This window comes from Paralichthys olivaceus, chromosome 8, assembly GCF_024713975.1.
Source record: "Paralichthys olivaceus isolate ysfri-2021 chromosome 8, ASM2471397v2, whole genome shotgun sequence".
Taxonomy (NCBI): Eukaryota; Metazoa; Chordata; class Actinopteri; order Pleuronectiformes; family Paralichthyidae; genus Paralichthys; species Paralichthys olivaceus.
In genome coordinates, this window is record NC_091100.1 from 16,579,431 (window position 1) to 16,598,784 (window position 19,354).

General features: G+C 39.8%; 2 protein-coding genes and 1 pseudogene across 5 annotated transcripts; 1 reads left to right on the forward strand and 2 right to left on the reverse strand.

The window, feature by feature from the left end:
• Positions 1 to 2,815: 2,815 nt before the first annotated feature.
• On the reverse strand, positions 2,816 to 4,368 carry LOC109627417 (ecto-ADP-ribosyltransferase 5-like). Of its 3 annotated transcripts, XM_020083931.2 has the most exons (3): positions 4,162 to 4,368; positions 3,939 to 4,027; positions 2,816 to 3,864 (listed from the first exon to the last, which is right to left on the reverse strand). In XM_020083931.2, the coding sequence occupies exons 2-3, from the start codon at positions 3,996 to 3,998 to the stop codon at positions 3,049 to 3,051; spliced, it is 876 nt and encodes a 291-aa protein (XP_019939490.2). In that variant the 5' UTR covers positions 3,999 to 4,027; positions 4,162 to 4,368; the 3' UTR covers positions 2,816 to 3,048. The 3 variants fall into 3 exon arrangements, with proteins under 3 accessions (XP_019939490.2, XP_019939491.2, XP_019939492.2); XM_020083932.2 differs by lacking the exon at positions 3,939 to 4,027; XM_020083933.2 differs by lacking the exon at positions 3,939 to 4,027 and having other exon boundaries at positions 4,045 to 4,198.
• Positions 4,369 to 4,561: 193 nt separating this feature from the next.
• LOC109627462 (ecto-ADP-ribosyltransferase 4-like) lies at positions 4,562 to 6,314 on the reverse strand (annotated as a pseudogene).
• Positions 6,012 to 19,352, forward strand: vwa10.2 (von Willebrand factor A domain containing 10, tandem duplicate 2). 2 transcript variants are annotated; one of them, XM_069530693.1, is made up of 19 exons: positions 6,012 to 6,187; positions 6,297 to 6,387; positions 10,497 to 10,772; positions 10,936 to 11,143; positions 11,634 to 11,719; positions 12,177 to 12,270; positions 12,730 to 12,858; positions 12,948 to 13,134; positions 13,729 to 13,898; positions 14,009 to 14,121; positions 14,364 to 14,480; positions 15,779 to 15,982; positions 16,300 to 16,435; positions 16,522 to 16,674; positions 16,821 to 16,913; positions 17,015 to 17,124; positions 17,477 to 17,641; positions 17,829 to 18,152; positions 18,280 to 19,352. In XM_069530693.1, the coding sequence occupies exons 3-19, from the start codon at positions 10,572 to 10,574 to the stop codon at positions 18,709 to 18,711; spliced, it is 2,922 nt and encodes a 973-aa protein (XP_069386794.1). In that variant the 5' UTR covers positions 6,012 to 6,187; positions 6,297 to 6,387; positions 10,497 to 10,571; the 3' UTR covers positions 18,712 to 19,352. The 2 variants fall into 2 exon arrangements, with proteins under 2 accessions (XP_069386794.1, XP_019939289.2); XM_020083730.2 differs by lacking the exons at positions 6,012 to 6,187; positions 6,297 to 6,387 and adding an exon at positions 9,386 to 9,903.
• The last annotated feature ends 2 nt before the right edge of the window (positions 19,353 to 19,354 follow it).

Genomic DNA, 19,354 nt, shown 5'->3' on the forward strand with positions numbered 1-19,354 from the left:
GTGGCCTCAGTGGTCTTGCCATAAAAATGTTGTTAATATTGTGTACAGTTTCTCACTCGCTTTTGTTAAAAAAAAAAATGAAACAAAACAAACTGTAGCCATTTATCTGTAACTGTAGCTTTTGTCTTTGCCTTTTGAGCATACAAATGTTATTATACACCAGTCAATGGCCCGTCTGTATTGATCTATAACTTATAGATTATACACACACTGATGACTCTGGTATTGCTCATCTCTCTTGTCAGGAACACAGAGATCCAGGAATACGTGTGATCTCCCACGGGCTATTAAAGATAATGCAAAATATCCAATCGTGCACCATTAAGCTCTGCTCTGTTTAAAAGAGTAACATAGTAGTTATTGTAAATACAGTTGTCAATGACTTATGGAGTAGGTTTCTTACATTTAGTCTGTTGCATCGCTGATGATGGGAGATGAATGATGAAGGATGTTATTTAGCGCAACATGAGTTAAAGCTTTGTTTTATCTAGGAGTGATGTGTCTGTATCTATGAAGTCAGTGTCATTATTGAGGATAACTTTACTCTCCTCCACCGAGTGTCGAGGCTCCTCATCGTAGTGGAGTACTTTTGGCTGCGGTTGCTTTTCAATGCCCCCTGCTGGGCAAAATTATTTGTGCAAGTTGTAAAACCAATTGAAGCATTTCCTTTTCTTTAGTGGGGTGGCAGCTTTGACGTTTAGTTGCCATATTGATTAAGAGGTGACTGGCTATTTTGTTGTTTCTTTTTGTTTGTAGTAAACCTGCTGTACTTTGATTTTGTGGTTGCTGTATCATATGAAGGAAAAATCTTAATTAGTTTATCTTTTTTTTTAATTCTTTTTTTTATAAAAGGACCAAGCTCTTCACTCCTCCTCCCCCTGATGCTCTTTGCATTCGGCCAGGCTGTTGTGCTGTCTTCTGATAACTGGGACCTGTCTCACCATCCAGGGTCACTGAGTTAGCTGGAGAATCATCCAGCCGTCTTCATTAATCCTGTTTTGTGAAACAGTCCCCAGAAGTGCCATTGTTGATCGGCTGCTGGAAGTCGCTCGTAGTTCTTCCTCTTCTACTATTATTGTATTTGGTATATTTTTACTGCCCTTTGAGGTTCATTCAGTTCTTTGTTGTAATTATCGTTTTACTTTTTTTCTGAAATAGACAAATAAACTTTACTAGCTATTGCAACTGTGTTATTCTTTCTTTGTTGATCTTCTCACCACATGTTTCATATAATCTCATATGCATGTCGTATTTCAGAAAACGGCAGCTTACAACAGTATATTGCTAAAGCATAACTGGCCCTAGCCTGACATTTTTATGAAAGAACCCTGTGTTTAAAATTAAAAGCAGTCATTTTGTAGCAGATTAAAGCCTCTTGGAGAGATATTATTATTATATGCAGGCAGCTGCCCACGGTGAAGCTAATTACAACCACTTGTACTGTTTGGTAGTTTATTATTTAACAAGGAAAATATTCATACAATACAATCATATTTCAGAAGCTGATTATACACAAAGAACAAAGTTCTTAAAATTACAGATTTAAAGAAGTGGAATAAGATGAATATTTTTCTCTCAAATCAAAATACCCAGATAGTAGATGGAGAACATTTTGCTCTATCGTTGCCACAGTGTCTACTAGTGTTAATTATTTCACTCTCCACCTACATATAGTACCAAGGTACTTTCTCTGGTGTGTTGTTGAGCCATTCTTGTGAACATGTAAACATCAAGGCAAGTTGAAAGAAACAGCTCTTCTGCAATGAGAAGATAAGAGATGCTCGAGTTAATGATTTCATTCAAGAAAATTAAATATGCTATTTTTTCAAATTACACTTGATCCATGTGTTACAATGCTTCTCACATTAACTGTGTAACTTCCACAGCAGCGAAACCACAACACTGATCCAGAGACATTGTGACAGACTCAAAGGGGATCCTCCTGTGGACACACATTTACCAGATAAATGTTGCATTGGGCCTGTGAAGCCAACCAGATCATTAAAAACACTGACCGCTGCAAACAGATACATGATTTAACTCAAACAAGCATTATTCAGATTCCCACCCATTTACATTCCTTTCTCCATTAACCAACATCACGTGGTGGTACTGAACTTCAAGTAAGACATTGTACAGCATGACAAATTCTAAATAGGCAAACATGCACTGTAAACAGGGTGGAAGGAGTTTTTTCAGTGTGGAATCTTCCTCAAAAGGCAGCACACTGCACCAATGAATTCCTCCAGGAGCCTGAGGCAGCAGCTATGAGGCCTCAGCAGTGATGCTCAGGGCCTAAACAAACAAAAAGCCTCTGGGAATAACTTGCTACTACTCTAAAACTTGATGTGACTCAAAATAAACTATTAACACAGATCTTATCTCATTTGAACTGACGATTGAACAGTGAGGGGTTTATTCAGTAAATGTGTCACACTGGAACTGTGAAAAATCACAATTGGTTTTGGAAAGGGAGGAGTGGATCCAGGGGGCAGTGGCCCCATCTGATTGGCCCTTGAAGTGCTCCTGTCCTGTGAGCAGTTTAAGCTTTTTTGAAGTCCACAATTTTCAAAATAAATTTGCACAAAGCTATAGAGCCAGCAGTAAACAAGGAATGACTTAAATAGGCACCTTACTGAATCCGGAATTGTGCATGGATGTTTATGGCCCCTGATTTAGAAAAATCTTAGATCCATCACCAAAAGAGAAATGCCCCTGATTACTGCAAAAAACATTTGTTATGTGGCTTCTTCAGCCGTGCTAATAAGACAAAAGAACATTCTGAAAACAAACAATATAAACACAGACATAAATGCACAATTTTGAAATAAACAATTAGTTTTATTACTTTGGATACAATTCAATTTAATGCAACTCTGTACAATTATTGTATTAATGACTGTATACAACCACATGCTTTTAATATTCATTACATTTTTTATGCAACTAGAAAAGTGGGTTATGTGTTTTGCAGGTGCTTCACCAGGCTCCCAAACTGTTGATTTAAAAAGTGATGTGTTACCCAAGAACCAACTTAAATAATAGTCGTCATTGCTTTGTGGATCCCTTCACACGCAGAAAAGAGAACATGTGGGGTTGATGATTTTTAAAAAGAGAACAGTTCAATCTGGAGAGAGGTTTGCGTGCACTCTTCAGTTTATACACCACCTCACAGGGCAGACTCTTGAGGTCAGATCTCCTCTCTATCTTTGCCACTTTAAAGACCTCATAGGGAGGAATGAGCGCTTCTCTCTCTGCCTCCCCGAGCTTCGAGTACAGCGAGATGTCCACTCCGGAGCACGTCACAATCTCAAAGCACGACTTGTCACCAAACCTCTCAGAGCTGGGGTACCATCCCATTGAGCTGGAGGTGAAAGAGCCAAAGCGAATCAGCTTGTTTAGGACGTCCTGACTGAAGTAGCTGTTGACTCTCCTGTAGCCAGTCAGACATCTTTCCACTTCAGGTTTACGAGCACTGAGCGTCTGAAGAGCATCGGTCAGGAAAAAGTGAAGTGCGTGATACTTGAATGTGGTCATGTACACAGATTTATTAGTTCGAACTGCATTGTTAAATTCCAGATAAACATTCGGCTTGTCGAGGCTGTAAACATAAAGAGCCATGATCTGTTCTTTGCCCAGTACCGTGGACGGCCTCTTCCCCTTACGCTTCCATTTCTTGTTGTAATATTTCTCTGCTTCACCCCAGGCCAGCATGAAATTTTTGTCTTTGTTTTTCTCTTTTGCCAGATACTGCTTCTTTACTCTGTTCTCCATCTTGTCTCTGCAACCTGCGTACATGTCGTCAACAGCGTTCGGAGCCAGATCCAGTGGAGGTTGTCCTTTTAATCCAAATTCTGCAGAGTTCTGCAAAAACACATAATGAGGGTCCGGACACAGCAACCACACTAAAGCAAGGCACCAGACTATATATACACTACCTTTGAAAAAGCTATAGAGAATCCATACATCATTAGTAAAGAAGCCCAAACTCCCATCATGGTCGTTTATCTCCCTCCAGCAAAGAAATCTGCACATACAAAATACCTGTTTTTGTTGTTGATAGCTAAATAGGGTCGAGGCAAATATTTCACAGGCTTGGTTTTAATAATATCAAGGACAGAAATAAAGACTTCTGTTCACTTAACACAGTTCACTACTCACATGCTGTAGTGACACTTGGAGACGTCTCTCTCACCTGCTGCAGCTCATTCCAATCAGGGTGAGACACATTCAAGACACTCCCTTTTCATTGTCATGGAAAATAAAGGTCTGTGCGTTTGATAGAGAAACAGTAGCCAAAGTCTGTGAAGAGTGTTAAGAATATCAGGTAGAGAAGTTTTCAGAGACTGTGAATTTTAGGTTTAAGTGTTTAAAGGCATAACATTAGTCTAAGATAAGATAAGATAAGATAAGAATAAGATGAGATGAGACAATCCTTTATTAGTCCCACTACAGGGAAATTTGCTGTACGAAATATTTCAACAGCAAAGAAGACATTCAAAAGAGCTAAAGAAGAAAACACAACAAAATATACTAAAAATACAAATATATATATATATATATATATATATATATATATGCAGTACAAAGAGCTACAGATTTACAGTGTGGCCAGACAGCACAAGAGAGGTCACAGGATCATTTCTCTACAGATGGATATGTAACCTTTAACAAGCCTTTCTGCATCCCTGAATATACGAAAATATCTTTATATGTCACATATACAGAAAAAAACCCTGGTTCATATAATGTATGTATTAAAACTGCACTTTCAGTTCCTTATTTTTAAAAATAAACAATCTTATCTGTTCTACTTTATTTTTTGTATTCTACTTTTTCTTCTCTTTGTTTTTATTCATTCTCCAGCTCTGGAAGTCTGGTTGTTTTAAATGAGCTTTTGACTCGACTTGACTCAACTAAAAACACTCTTCAAAGAGATTGAAACAGTTCTTATTAATATTACTCTTATCATTAATAATAATTAAAATAATAAACTGGCAGTATTATTGCTTTGTGGGATTTTTTGGGGAACGTCTCACATCAGCACTGACATTGTTTCACTGACTATTCTCAGCATCCCTGTGATAACCATCAGCTCCAGCAGAGCGCTGCAACCACAAAACCCTTGTGCCTGCATTTCATAAGGCCTGAAGAAATAATAACCATCAGTATTACACACGCTAACATCATTGCAGCTCTGCTTGTGTACCAGTGTGTTGAATCAAAATACGTCTCTGTTGTCTTTGATTAAGTTTGCAGTTGAGCTCTCTCCTTGGCGTTTTGGTGCTGACGAGCTTGTAGACAGGTGCACCTCGGGTCATCCGTCAGGACGTCGGTGAGCTTGATCTTGCTGAGTAATATGTCACATCAGCACAGAAGCATGTAAAGATCTCAAAACAAGACACGTTGCCATTAGCACCAAATGACTTCGCTGAAGCTGCCAAAGTGAAAGCACCAAAACGCATGTTCGTGTTGATGACATCATGGTTGAACTGCTTCCATGTCCTGTGAAAGGCGCTTCTGCACAATGTTTGATTGTGATGCAGCACTTGGATGGCGTCAGTCAGGTAAAAGTAGAAGTATTGGTACTTGAATCCATGCGTGCTGTACTTCAGTTTCTCTGTTCTCACAGGTGTGTTGAAGTCCTGCTGTATGTGTTTCCCTTCCGTGTACATGTACAGGGTGAGCGCGTGGTCTTTCTTCAGGCCCTCGTGCGCAGGTTTCTCTGCATGTCTTTCAGCTGAGGCCCTGGCAACACTGAACTTACTGTTGGAGTCTCGCTCAAACGAGTGGAACAGGTTGACCAGGGAGGCCGCTTCAGATCGGCAGCCGTGTCGGTGACATGTCGTCAATAGAATCTGTTGCCATATCCAGAGGTAAAGTCTTGGTTTTCTGCAGGGCCTGATAAGAAATAACTGCATGAGCACAATGGAAAGCTACAGACGGTTTGTGATGTGAGATTTCTGCTCTTAAACATAGATAAAATCATAAATAATGTCATCCCACCTCGGCAGGTTGCTGAGGCCACCAGAGAATCAGATATGGGTCATGATACAACATGAGCAGCAGCGCCAACAACACACAGAGAGGAGCCCACTTTCTCAGTGATTTCATCTTACAATCTGGGAAACAAAAGAATCAACTTTACTTTGATTTACATGCACAATTTGTATGATTAAATCTGCAAGTAAGAATCAATTCCTTGTGGCTGAAATTTAAAATACATAACTCCGATCCTTCCTAATCTCCTCTAACAACACATGATATCTGTTTTCTCTTACCTCTCCTCTGCAAAGTGCTCTCAATAGCAGCATGATGTTCTGACTAATAACAGGGAGAGTGCGGATGCAGTGTCAGCAGGAAAGTCTCCTCTCACAGGATTTACAGGTACAACCACACAGCGCAGACGTTGCTCTGCACTTTCACTCAAAAATGCCACAAGGGAATCCAGATCTGATTTTGCATGTATTGTTTAAACTGAATTAAATGTTGGATAAGAAACTGTTTAACTGATAAAAAAATATCTTTTACTAATAAAGTTTGTGTAGTTTTGTAGTTTAAAGCTTTTTCGGATGTTGTGTGTAGGTATTTGAGTGAGATTTTACACATGCTCGTAACTTGTAGATCCTGTTTGGCAGCTTTCTCAGATTCTCAGTCGAACATAAAGGTGAGTCATTGAGTCACATATCTAGAGTAACAAGAAGGCCAGACGAGCCAGCTGCCCACATGCTGAGCCGCAGGCTGGCCACCAGGGGGACTGAACTGTAACTCTTTACTGAATACCAACAGATATGACTTTACATAAAGATGAATGACACCACAACCATGGAGCCAAATCAGGGTCAATAAATCTGTTAATTTTAAAATTAGAAAAAAACAGTGTAGGAAAAGTTTTTTTAAAATTTTTATTTAGATTTTATTTTGGATTCAATTATTAAACTATTATTTTCATTTTTTACTTTCATACATATTTTGATATTGAGGTCTTGTTTTCATTAGTTTCAGATTTCATATTTTCATATCAAAATATTAGTGAAAATAAACACATATACAGTGCTTTATTTTACACAAGGTTTTTGGAAAACACACTTGAGAATCCTTACATAAGTAATAGAACATATGATTAAGCTAGAGTAATTTTTTTAACAGTTGATCAGTAAATGTCCAATAAAAACTGTGTCCATGTGTGATTCACATGTATCATCAGGTGTGAACTTGGTTACATTACATCACATTTCATTTAGCTGACGCTTTTATCCAAAGCGACGTACAATAAGTGCATTAACCATGAGGGTACAAACCCAGAACAGCAAGAATCAAGTAAGTACAATCTGCTTTAAAAAAAAAGCCAAACTACAAAGAGCTACATGTAAGTGCCATATAGATGCAACACTTTTTTTATTTATTTATCAATTTTTTTTAGCCAAGTTGTAATCAGAAGAGTTGTGTCTTTAGTCTGCGGCGGAATATGCACGGTATGTAGGCTTCCTGCTGTCCTGGGGTCAATGGGGAGCCAGCAGTCATGATTTTGTTAAGTGGTTAGTTCGCAGTGAGGGAGCAGCAAGCTGATTGGCAGATGCAGAGCGGAATGGAAGGGCTGGGGTGTAAGGTTTGACCATGTCCTGGATGTAGACTGGACCCAATCCATTCACAGCACGGTATGAAAGTATTAGTGTTTTGAAACGGATTCTGGCAGCCACTGGTAAGAGATGACCAGAGCCTGGACCAGAACCTGTGCCGCCTTCTGAGTGAGAAGGAGAGGTATTCTCCTGATGTTGTGCAACGTGTATCTGATTCAGATGTGTTTATACTCCTCCCTTTGGAGAGCAGCATTTGACTGAACAATAACTGGTGACATTTTAACATGTGATATGACATGTAACATGAGACAGGACCTTGCAACTAAACAGAATCAAACTGTAATTCATTTTATTATTGAAAGCTAGGCTTCTGTGCGCACATGAAAAGACTCACTCCTTCAGAATAAAAAGCTGGGGTGGTATGATTGGACAATTTATATGTGACAAAAATGTCCCTTTTCATGGCGAAATATTAAAATTCACCAAGCCATCAGATAAGCCATCAGATAAGCTGAGGACAGTGGGATTTAAAGGCAGCTTGTCAGAGGGCGCAAATGCTTTATATTGATACAACCTCACTGCAAAGCCTAATGACACATAAAGTATCATTTACCTTGAATACTGGGCTTCTGATGCTCATTCAGCTTGTGGCACATTTCACTGTGTGTTGATAATGTAGGTATGTCACAGTACAATTTAATCATACTCACAGATTCTTCTCTGAAATGTTACAATCGCCCATTGATGTACTGTGACACTGCTGAGAAATTCCAGCCCTTGTAAAGTGTTAACAAGCTTACTGAGGGAGTGAAGAGGTGAAAGTATGTCCGCCACTCAGTTGGGATTGTTTTCTTAACTGTGTTGTCTTACTTAGTGCACAGTGACTCACACACACTGAATATATGTCAAGCAAAGCTTTCACAGAAAATATGCCGCTGAGCAAGATTATGGAGGTTTGCATTGGGACACCTCACCCACAACGTCCTCACCTGGAAAAAACAGTGGTGCTACTATACAGAAATGCTGAGTCTCTAATGACATGAATTTTCCCGGGTCTTTAATGTAAGATGTTATGTTCTAATCTGTTTAGCACCATCATGAGACAGAACATTGATGTAATATTACATCAACTTTATTTTTTTTGTGTTTAAAAAAAGAAAACTTATACCTTCAGATCAATTTGAAAGATTTTATGCATACAGTAGGTGCCTATTTTGCATTTTACAGAGAACAACTATCACTGCTTGCATATAGTATGAGCTACTTTTACATGGATTTGATATCAACTTCATGGTTGGTGCTGGACTGGATCAACTGGAGGGACTATGCTTTTGAATTTTATTTATTTTGCTGTCCAATCTACAACCATGAAGAAGTAATGACAATGGTGGGCGAAAACAAATCCAATTTCGTTTTTGTCCTGTGGGTTAGGGTTCATGTAGACTGGGTTTAGTCTGGCATCCAACTGTTAAGAGCAGCCACTGGCAGTGACATTAATCTGCACCAATAATTGTTCAAACACCCCAAAATATAAACAATGGCTTTAAACAAAGAGGTAAAATTGGACCAGCAGGTTAATTTGTGATGTGCAGAGTTACATTATTCATATGTGGGTGGAAAAAAATGTTTCTCCATTGTGCTGTAGCTTATTGTGAAATCTTGTGTTGCTGCTCAAAGACATGTGTTTCCTCATCACATCCTCAAGTCAGAAAGGGAGTGTCTGAGGCTGCAGGAGGACAAAGGTCACTTGCAGGACAGTTTCAAGGCAGATGCTCAGCATTGTGGGAAATCTCTTTTTGATCTCATGTCTGTGCGTTAATAAAAAATAGCCCTCGGGGTTGCTCAGCCCCTCTACCTTGGTACTCCAAGGTACCAACAACGCAAATGTAAAGAAAACCATTTTTGGTTTTGAAGAAGGTTATGAGCTCTAACTATTTCCATTATGTCTCAAATGGAGGCCATTGTAGACCAAAGATTTACAAACGTGTACAGACACAGATATGTTGCATCTATCCTTTTAACTGGAAAAGATACATCAGAGCCTCACACCCATGATCCCACTCAATCAAGAAGAAGGGTGTGTGGAGTGCATTCCGTGGAATTCGTTTCATAAGCTCAGTCATTCGAGACGGACGTTAAGTATAAAAGGAAAGGAATGAGAGCACACACTCAGACACACACACTCTCCAAGAGTGAAGAGTTAACACACAGTTGATCTACACACAATTTTATCGACGTGTGGTAAACCTGGAAATCTGACATAGTGAGACTGAAGCAATGGAAAACACCTGAATGCGACTGGAAAGTTAAAGAGCTCACCAAGGTAAGAGCCTGCAAATCATATCTTAATATTAAGAAGCTCAAAAATGAGTAATATCTTTGGTTTATATTGAAATGTATGAGTAGTAATACTACACATCTCTGGCCATTTTTGAGAATATTGGTTGAAACTAGTGGGATATGTTTTTGTGGTAATATTGGCATTTTATATTCTAATAGAGAGTTTTTCCATTTATCAATTTATGCTAAATGTTCATCTGAAAGTGGGCATTTATTCTGAACCAAGGTTTTTTTATTGGGTTAATTATATTATAAAGATCATCGTGTTTTTTCCAACTAAAATGTGTATTGCATTTAAAATCCTTCAGTCTAATGGTCCTGTAGCACCTTTAAAAAAAAAATTTGTTTAATGTTATTATTTTTCTCTGCTTTCGTGTCTGTGGTTATTTTGCTCTTCACTTTTTGTCCTCAGGTGTTTTCATTTGCCACTTGTTGTCTCGTCACACCAGCTTCACCTCTCTCTCTGTTTGACCACATGGTTTTCTGCTCGTAGAAACCCTCTGTGGAATTCCTGCACACAGCGGAACACATAAACTAAATTCTGCTCATCTGGTTTGTGCCAATTTAAATTACTAGAAACAAGTTTGAAGACAGCATCCATCCACATTTCTTCCTCTTTGAACTTCACCCTCCTCAACGTCCTCCTCCGTCATGACTGCCGGGATGACAGTCGTGCTCATGATGGCGGCGGGACTCTCCCTACCAGGCCTCGTTCACTGCTTCCAACCTCTCTTCTCATTCAATGGGAATTCCACCACTCACCGTGACATCACACAAAGGGCGGTTCTTAGAAAGACGGCTGAGGTCTGTCGAGATATCGCTGCCTCTGAGGGACGGGACTTCAGCCTGACTGTGAGTTGAGAAGCTACACTGAAGCAGAGAGACTGTGGTGCATTGATGTATCTATTACACTTAATATGTTTTGTATTTAGTTGAGGACATGATAGCTGTTTGTGTTTGAAATTCATATTCTTCTTATCACACAGTTGCTTAATTGTCATGTCCTCCTTCCCAGATTGACGACAGCCTGTCAGCTGGCAAGGTGCAAGAGGCCTGTTCCTCCACTGGAACTTCAACATCTCTCCTCTCCAGTGTCATATTCCAAACGTCCATCGCCAACATGTACTTCAGCAACGCAAAGGTGGACGTGGTGTTTGCCCTGAGTGAGGAGCACCATTTTGACGATGAAACCTTCCAGGGAGGACGTGATGTAATCACTGCAGGTTCACATCAAATATACCTTTTAAAAATATACAGTAAATATCTTCATGAATAAAATGTTTATATGGTTCAAATGAACTCACATCAAGCAAAAGATTAGACATTTGAATTTATTGTCAGAATATTCAAACTGTGAAAGACAGAATTGGGCAGCTGCGGCTCAGGAGGAAGGAAAGGTTATTAATTAACATAGTCTGTGTGGGTGTTCTCCAGCTGCTCTGCTTCCTGCCACAGTCCAAAGACATGCATATTGGGGTTAGGTAGATGAGGCACTTTACATTGACCTCAGGTGTGAATGTGAGTGGAATGGTTGCTTGTCTCTGTATGTATGATTGAAAGTGTACTCCGCCTCTCGCCCCATATGTCACCGGGGATTGACTCGGACCCCCCACCCCCTGTGACACCAGTATCATAAGCAACAAAAAAATTTGTATTTTGCCAACTACAGCCTCAGTTTGCACTGAACTCTGTTTGTGTCGTTCTGCTGTCGAGGTGTGGCTGCTGTTAAGGCCAGTGTGAAGCTGGAGAACTTTGTTGCAGGGAGATGGACTCTCGGACGAGTCTGTCACACCCTACAGGTGAGTTCTATGATGACTTTGTCATTAATGTTTAGTGTGGATTGTGCCCTTTGGAAAGAACAATTAAAACAACTCAGTAGAGCGGATAACTTCGCCAGGGCCCAACAGTCCCATTATAAATCCATGGTTAAATTTAGATTACTTGGATCGTCCCTGAATTTCATGAATATAAGTCCCCTTAGTATGACTGATGTTTTTCATGAAGATCCATGGATTTTTATCATTAGGAGAAATCACTAGAAATACAGAAAAATAAAAACGTTAAAGAAAATAGAAACTAATTGTTAGATCTGCCCCAAAGTTTCATAGAAATCTATAGTTTTTGCATAATTCTGCAAAAAAAACTAAAAGAAAACTAACAATAGCAAACAAAAACATAACCTTGTTTGCGGAGTTAATAATTTGTGTAGTGTTTATTAATCTGTGCGTAATGTTTCGTAATGTGTTCTGTATTCAGGACTTCTACAGCCACAGTAACTGGGTGGAGCTGGGGAACAAAGCTCCTTACAGTGCTCTGATCAGACCAGACCAGCCTCTTGAGAACCTGGCAGGTAGGACACTGCTGACAGGGTGTCTTTTTTAACAGCAACTACTCAATGGCAAACTGGATGTTCAGTCATGCACATCACTGAGAAATAACAAGTCCTATTGTCATCTTATCTGTCAGCAGTCAGTGGACAAACACCCACCCTGCTGTTACTTGAAGAGCTATGTTGCATTGTTGCACAATGTCAATGGCATAAGTCAATACATGCATTGCACATTTCCATTTCAAACATAATGTATCACTGATTAAAATCATTCATCATTAAATTATATTTATATAGTATATATATATATGTATATATATATATTATACACATATTTCACTCTTGCTTAAAGTAGAGTAATGTGTAAATTAATGTGAGCATTTCATTTTATTTTATATCAGATGTGTTAAAATATATTTGTAAATGAATCCCCTGTTCTATTATTTATTATTTCTACTTTATTTATTAAATGTATTGCAGACGTGAGTACGCCAACCTGTAGAAACTGTACAGGAGGGAACTGTGATAACAACCTGCTGCCTGATCTGCTGCAGCAGGGGCTTCTCACCTCAGGCTACTTCAACATCTTCTCCTCAGCAAAACCTGCTGGTAACTTTACATCTACATATTTACATGTTGCACTGTTGGTATTCTGTGAGCATTTCTATGAGTAACAGACAACATTTCTCTCTGCTCAGGTAAATGCAGCCATGGTGGTTCATTTGACCAGACAAGCAGACAGGATCCAGTGGGGGGCATCAGTAAGGATGACATTGGGTCCAGTCACGGCTCACTTCACCACACAGCGGCCGATTTGGCTGTGAATGCCACAATGGAGCTACTGGAGGACATCAGAGCAGCTGTCGGGGACAAGAACTTCCTGCGGTAGGAGACGTCTTTATCTGAGCCACTCTGGGACCCTCAGCCAGAGGAATAAAAACATGACCACTTTTAGATGTTTAGTGGGTGGAGCTGAAACACCAAATAAAAGCATAGATAAAGAGGGTCTACTGTAAAAAACATGGCAGCCTTCATTGAGAGGACCAAGTACCGATGTAAATTTAAAGTATTTAAATATAAAGGGCCCATTCTAGGGTATAGAAAACAACATTTTGTACAGTTTAGATGATTAATACACACTAGTGAAAACATCCCAGGGACTATTTTATATTTAATTTCTGCCAATGGATCCATTTCACCTAAATCCTACACACTGAACCTTTGCAGGGAAATGACCCAAATCTGGATTCACATAGACAGAGGTTGATGTAGAGTGGAAACTTTCAATATAACCAGGCATATATAAACAAAAACAAAGCTTAGACATGAAACGTAAAACAACCATCTACACCAAAAGATGAGTGATTTCCAAATGAAACAGGAAACAAATTGAATAAATTACCGATGATTGCCAACATAACCCATGCAAGTAACACTATAAGCATGTGGATGTGTCCTTTGTCCTTCTTGTTCCTACAGACTGATGGGCCTCTCTCAGTCCTCTGTGCTGTGTTTTGTCATCGACACCACAGGCAGTATGAGTGATGACATCGCCGAGGCAAAGAGAGTTTCCTTCAACATCATCGATAGTAAGAGGGGAACCCAGCAGGAGCCCTCTGCCTACATACTGGTGCCCTTCAATGACCCAGGTGGGTAACACACAAGGAGGAATTAGTAGTTCATTACCTGCTCATCCGAGTTTGTAAACTGTGTGTAAAGTAAACAAGTGATTGAATCCAGTCGTCTATTGTATATCCAGGATTTGGACCTCTGATCATTACAACCAATGCAGATGTATTTAAAGACAACATCAACAAGCTGTCTGCAAGTGGAGGAGGAGACATCCCAGAGAAGTGTTTGTCTGGACTTCAGGTGCTGACAATGAGCATTTGTCTGTTGTTAAGCAATAATTGCAATTAAAGCCTTTTATTTGTTTTGTAAAGCATCAACACAATATCATCCCATTCAATTATAGTCAATAAAATATAGTCATTGCCTAACCAGACTTCATTCTTAACAATTAATTCACAATGTCTCCTCTAAATCCAAATTGAAAAGTTTTCATTCTTGATTATTTTTGGTCTCTCATGAATAACACTGTATATAACTGACAGCTCGCCCTGACTGCGGCTCCGCCCTCCTCGGAGATCTTTGTCTTCACTGATGCTCCAGCTAAAGATGCTCATCTGAAAAGCACCATCACTGCTCTTATCGAGAGCACCAAGTCTGTGGTAGGAGTCCACCTTTATCAGCCTCACTCTTTAAACACCAACTCAATCCAATAGAGGAATCCTGCACACTGTCCTGTACTTACTAAAAAACTTTATTAAAGGTTCAGTGTGTAGAATTTAGTGAAATCTAGTGGGGAAGTTGCATGTTGCAGCTGAAAACCCCTCACCCTCCCCTTCTAAACATAAAAAAGAACCTGCAGCCTTCTGTTGTCATAAAAACTCAAAATGTGTTCAGTTTGTCCAGTCTGGGCAAACGTAAAAAACATGGCGGCCTCAGTAGAGAGGACCTGCTCCCAATGTTAATGTAAAGTATTAAAATATACGGTGTCCATTTGTGGGTAAAGAAAACAATTCATACAATTTAGATGATTAATACACACTTGTGAAAACATCAATAGGATTATTGTGTATTAAATTTCTGTCAATAGATCCCTTTCACCTAAATCTTACACACTGAACCTTTAAGTGTACAACATTTGGGTCCTTGAGGTAAACGGTGGGACAAAAGACATTCAAACACATATATAGACTACACCTCCTTGAGAATGACCAATCAGAGAGAAGAAATTATCAGGCTCTCAGACCCACTGTCTGTTTCCATTTAACTGATTAGAAAAGACTAAACGCCCCCAAAGGTAATTAACTCAAGGCTTCAATACCTGGGTGAGTAGAAACATGAAAACATTAGTGGATGACTCTGAGAAGATAATCAACAATGTTGGAAGTTATCCCACTATAATGTGTAAAAAACACAATTAGAAATAAGGTAAATACATTTTAGAGAGATATAGTGTCACTATAAAATCCATTAGATCTACATAATAAGAAAAAAATTTACCTAATGGGGAAAAAGTCTTACAATAAAACCTTTAATGAATGGACAGTGGAACAATTGACATTAATAGATATGTCTAAGAATCAAAGGTCCTGACTGATCCTATACAAAGATGCTATTCATAACATCAAGTAACAATTCATCATTAAGGCCTTTTGGAGATGGTGTCTGTAATGTGAGAATCCAAAAGGCTTCACGTCTCTTAAGTAATATATCGTGGTCCCCACCTTTAGGTGCTGTCTTAACCCTCTCTATACCATAGAAATGTATAGAAGAAATGTTGTGTTTCTGTGCATTAAAGTTCACAGCAACAGGAAGATCCAGGTCATTTCTGCGTATTGCAATCTAGTGTTCACTGATGTGTTGTTTAAACAATGTTTTGAACCAAATCAATTAGAAAATAATCAAATATTGTGTAAGTGTGAGTGTATGTGTGAAGGTCTAATGTAACCTTTTTTTTTAGGTTACTTTCATGTTGACAGATGTCCTGGCCAGTCGACGGCGACGTAGAAATAGTGACCGCCTGAGTTCACGTGCAATGAATCAAATGGATGCTCAGCTGTACCGTGACCTAGCCCAAGCCTCTGGAGGTCAGGCCATTGAAGTCACGAAGTCAGACCTCTCTGTGGCTACAAGTGTTATAGAGGATTCATCAGCCAGTGCTGTGGTAAGACATTCAACCAGAAAACCATGTGTATCACTGGGTTAAAATGTGTTCAACATGTGCATATAATATGTGCAGTATGTGAATAAATATGCACAGTATTTGTTTATAATGTTTTGAAGTTTGTATAAATGTGTGCAATATGTGAATATGTACAGGATGTGTGTAAATGTGTACAGTATGTGTGTACATTTGTATAAATGCATGTAGTACCAGTATAAATATGTACAGTACATGTGTAAATGTTTACAGTGTGTACAGTGTTTTGAGTAAATGTGTACAATGTGTCTATAAAAGGTTTCTGTTCCTTTCTCTTTGAGGTGACAGTTTTTCAGGTGGTGAGGAATCCTGGAAGACCTGATAATTTTACATTCACTGTTGATGGTTCTTTGAGGAACATGACTGCATACGTCACAGGAGCCTCATCTCTCACCTTCAATCTCACCAGCTCCTCAGGTGTCTAAATTCAGTTCATGATTGTTCCATCACAGATATCTTATCTTATGGTTGCGGTGATTTAAACACGTGTCTGTCTCCTCCAGGTTTATCTCAGAGCTCCAGTCAGTCCAGTGGTCCTCTGGCATCTTCCACTACAGCAGGAAACCTACGTCGCTTAAGCCTCAACACTGACAATCAAACAGGATCATGGCAAATCAGTGTTGACTCTAACAGTCCTTATTCTGTTAAGGTCACAGGTCAGTAATATGATCAAGGAGGTTTATACAGAATAGTAGCTCACCTATAGGGAATGAGAGGAAGACCTGTGGAGAGGTTATTTTGGGTCTTTGTCTATCACTGTGTTTGCATTTGTAAATCTGCTCTCTCTGTGTGTGAACATCAGGTCAGAGTTCAGTGAACTTCATTTTCAACCTCGTGGAAGCACATGAAGGAGCCCACGGAGATTTCAGCCTCAAGGAGGGACGTCCTCTTTCAGGTCAGACCTCTTCTGTGCATGTCGGAGCCCCTCACTCTATATAATGTCCCATGTCCCAATAACACACATCTAATTTTCCTCTGTCTTGTCACAACCTGCAGGTGGCAACGTCAGCCTCTTGGTCTCTGTGACAGGAAGCAACACGTTGACAGTGTCAGAGGTCACTCTGTTTGACAGCTCAGGGCCGACAGAGGTCAATGGATCAGTACAGGCACGTCAGATATACTGATATGTATTTACTTTACACAATTAAAGTCCAAACACTGATTCTCAGGCAGCATCAAAAGGTTTGGAATTTTTTTTGGGATGTTTTCAATTTATTTTGACTTTGAGTATGTTTTGGATAATCGAGAATATGTTATTAATGAGAAACCACAAAACCTAAAATATAGCTATTTATTTAAACTGATTTCAGAGGATGTTGTTATATGTGCTGTGTAATGATGCAAGAAGTTAGGAATTATGGAACATTAATTGTTTTATTCCCTAGTTAACAACGCAGTGCTGGATTGGCTACGATCTTCTCTGTGACAAAGTGTTTCTTCTCTTTCTGTCCCCCACAGTCGATTGGAAGTGGTAACTTCCTGGTGACGTTCAGCGGAGTCCCAGCAGGGAACTTCGTGGTTCGTCTGAAAGGAGAGGACAGCAGTGCCACCTCCAGGTCCTCACATAGCAGTTTCCAGAGACAGGCCTCCACTCAGATCAGGACCTCCAGCATCTCTGTTACTGTGAGCGCTGTGCACATTTATAAAGTGAAAGGTTGAATGGGTTTTCATGACACCAAGCCTTAATTTAGGCAATTACGCAGAAAATTTCCATAAAACACATATAGTTAAATCATTATAGATACAAAAAATAAATTCTATACTGTATAACTTGCTTCTGTTTTATATTCCTCCTCCTCCACTTTTCCAGGCTCAAGCCAACAACACCAACGTAGAGCCGGGCTCCACCATCTCCATCCCCTTCACGGTCGCCACCACCACCAGCGGGTTTGTTAACACCTCTGCAACTGGGACCTTCACGGTCCGTGCCAACAACGACCGCGACTACACTTCCTCTTCACCGAGCACGGTCACCGCAGCGGCAGGAAGCGGAGGCACAGCCAACGGTACCGTGACCTTGACAGTACCGGGCAGCGCCGTGTCAGGAACAGATGTGACCCTCACCATCGAGGCAGAAAACGCAGCCGCCAGCGACGTCAACTACGCTGTCCTCAGGCTGTCTGTAATTGCCAAGGTATGAGAGAACATTAATATATTATTGTCAAATACAAATTCGACATCAGAGGAGAGATGTTGGGTTTAGCTTCTGTCTGAAATCAACGTTTTCTTCATGATTTGTACAATTTTCTTGTTGTGTCCAGGTGACAGATACTACCCGCCCTGTGTGCCAGGTCATCAGCACATCGACCAACTGTTCGTCCTCTTCCCCGCTCTGTTCTTCTTCCAAGTGGGAATTCGTCGCTAATTTCACAGACGGTGTCAACGGAACCGGCATTGACAGCATCACTGTCCGCCAGGGGAACGGTACCCTCAACACCAGCACAGTGGCTGGAGTGGGGGGTGAAAACATTACGGTGATTAACTACAGCGCCTCCTGCTGTGCACAGAACGTGGAGCTGACCGCTGTGGACAACGTGGGGAATGTGGGCACCTGTGTCGGCCAGGCTCGGGAATCAACCACAGCCGCACCTGTAACCACAGCTGCAGTTAACACAACATCCACAGGGGGGCACACTTTGAGCATGTCTCGTTGTCTATGGCTCACTGCTGCAGTTTCTCTCCTTTGGAAGTAATAAATAGCCAATACTCTTTAATATAACCCTGACAATATATCAGTCAGTCAGGTTAATTGACCTCTAACATTTATATTGATATCCACATTTCTTTACTCCCAAAAAATTAAATAAGCATCAATCCCAAACATCCAGAGTAAGGTTCTATTCTTTCATAAGATTAAATTCAATCTTTTGATTCAACACTGATTTTAAATGACTTTGAAAGTATAAAAATATTCAAAAGTTACTTTGTATGTTATATATATTCTTAGTAGTTTGTATATTTGTTGTGGCCATCATAACTGTGTGTGGAAGTCAATGAAACTAAACTCAGTCATCCAACCTACCTCTTACAAATAATATATTTAATAATAAGAGTGTTATTATTTCATTTACTGTGTATCTTCATGGGGATTTTGAGTAACAAATTAAAAGGGATATTCACAGATATTTAGAGGACGACTTTCTGACAGAAACCTGTGGCTGATGTCAGACATACATACGTAACAGGCAGGAAATCTGTTGCCACATCAGCCACAACATTAACACCAGCTAATTCTTATCATTGTGGCTGATCAGTGCATGTTTACACTATTATTTACATCTGATCTGTGGTGGCGGGGGAGAAGTGAAGGAAATAAAAAGAACGTGTTGTGGAATG

Bases quoted from the DNA above. Each gene is read 5' to 3' on its own strand.
- vwa10.2 (XM_069530693.1), top strand. From the start codon at position 10,572: ATGACTGCCGGGATGACAGTCGTGCTCATGATGGCGGCGGGACTCTCC. The intron at 15,983-16,299 runs GTAAGACATTCA...TTTCTCTTTGAG, and splicing joins ATTCATCAGCCAGTGCTGTG to GTGACAGTTTTTCAGGTGGT. The intron at 16,436-16,521 runs GTGTCTAAATTC...TGTCTCCTCCAG, and splicing joins CAATCTCACCAGCTCCTCAG to GTTTATCTCAGAGCTCCAGT.
- LOC109627417 (XM_020083931.2), bottom strand. From the start codon at position 3,998: ATGATGGGAGTTTGGGCTTCTTTACTAATGATGTATGGATTCTCTATA. The intron at 3,865-3,938 runs GTAGTGTATATA...GTGTTTTTGCAG, and splicing joins TCTCTATAGCTTTTTCAAAG to AACTCTGCAGAATTTGGATT.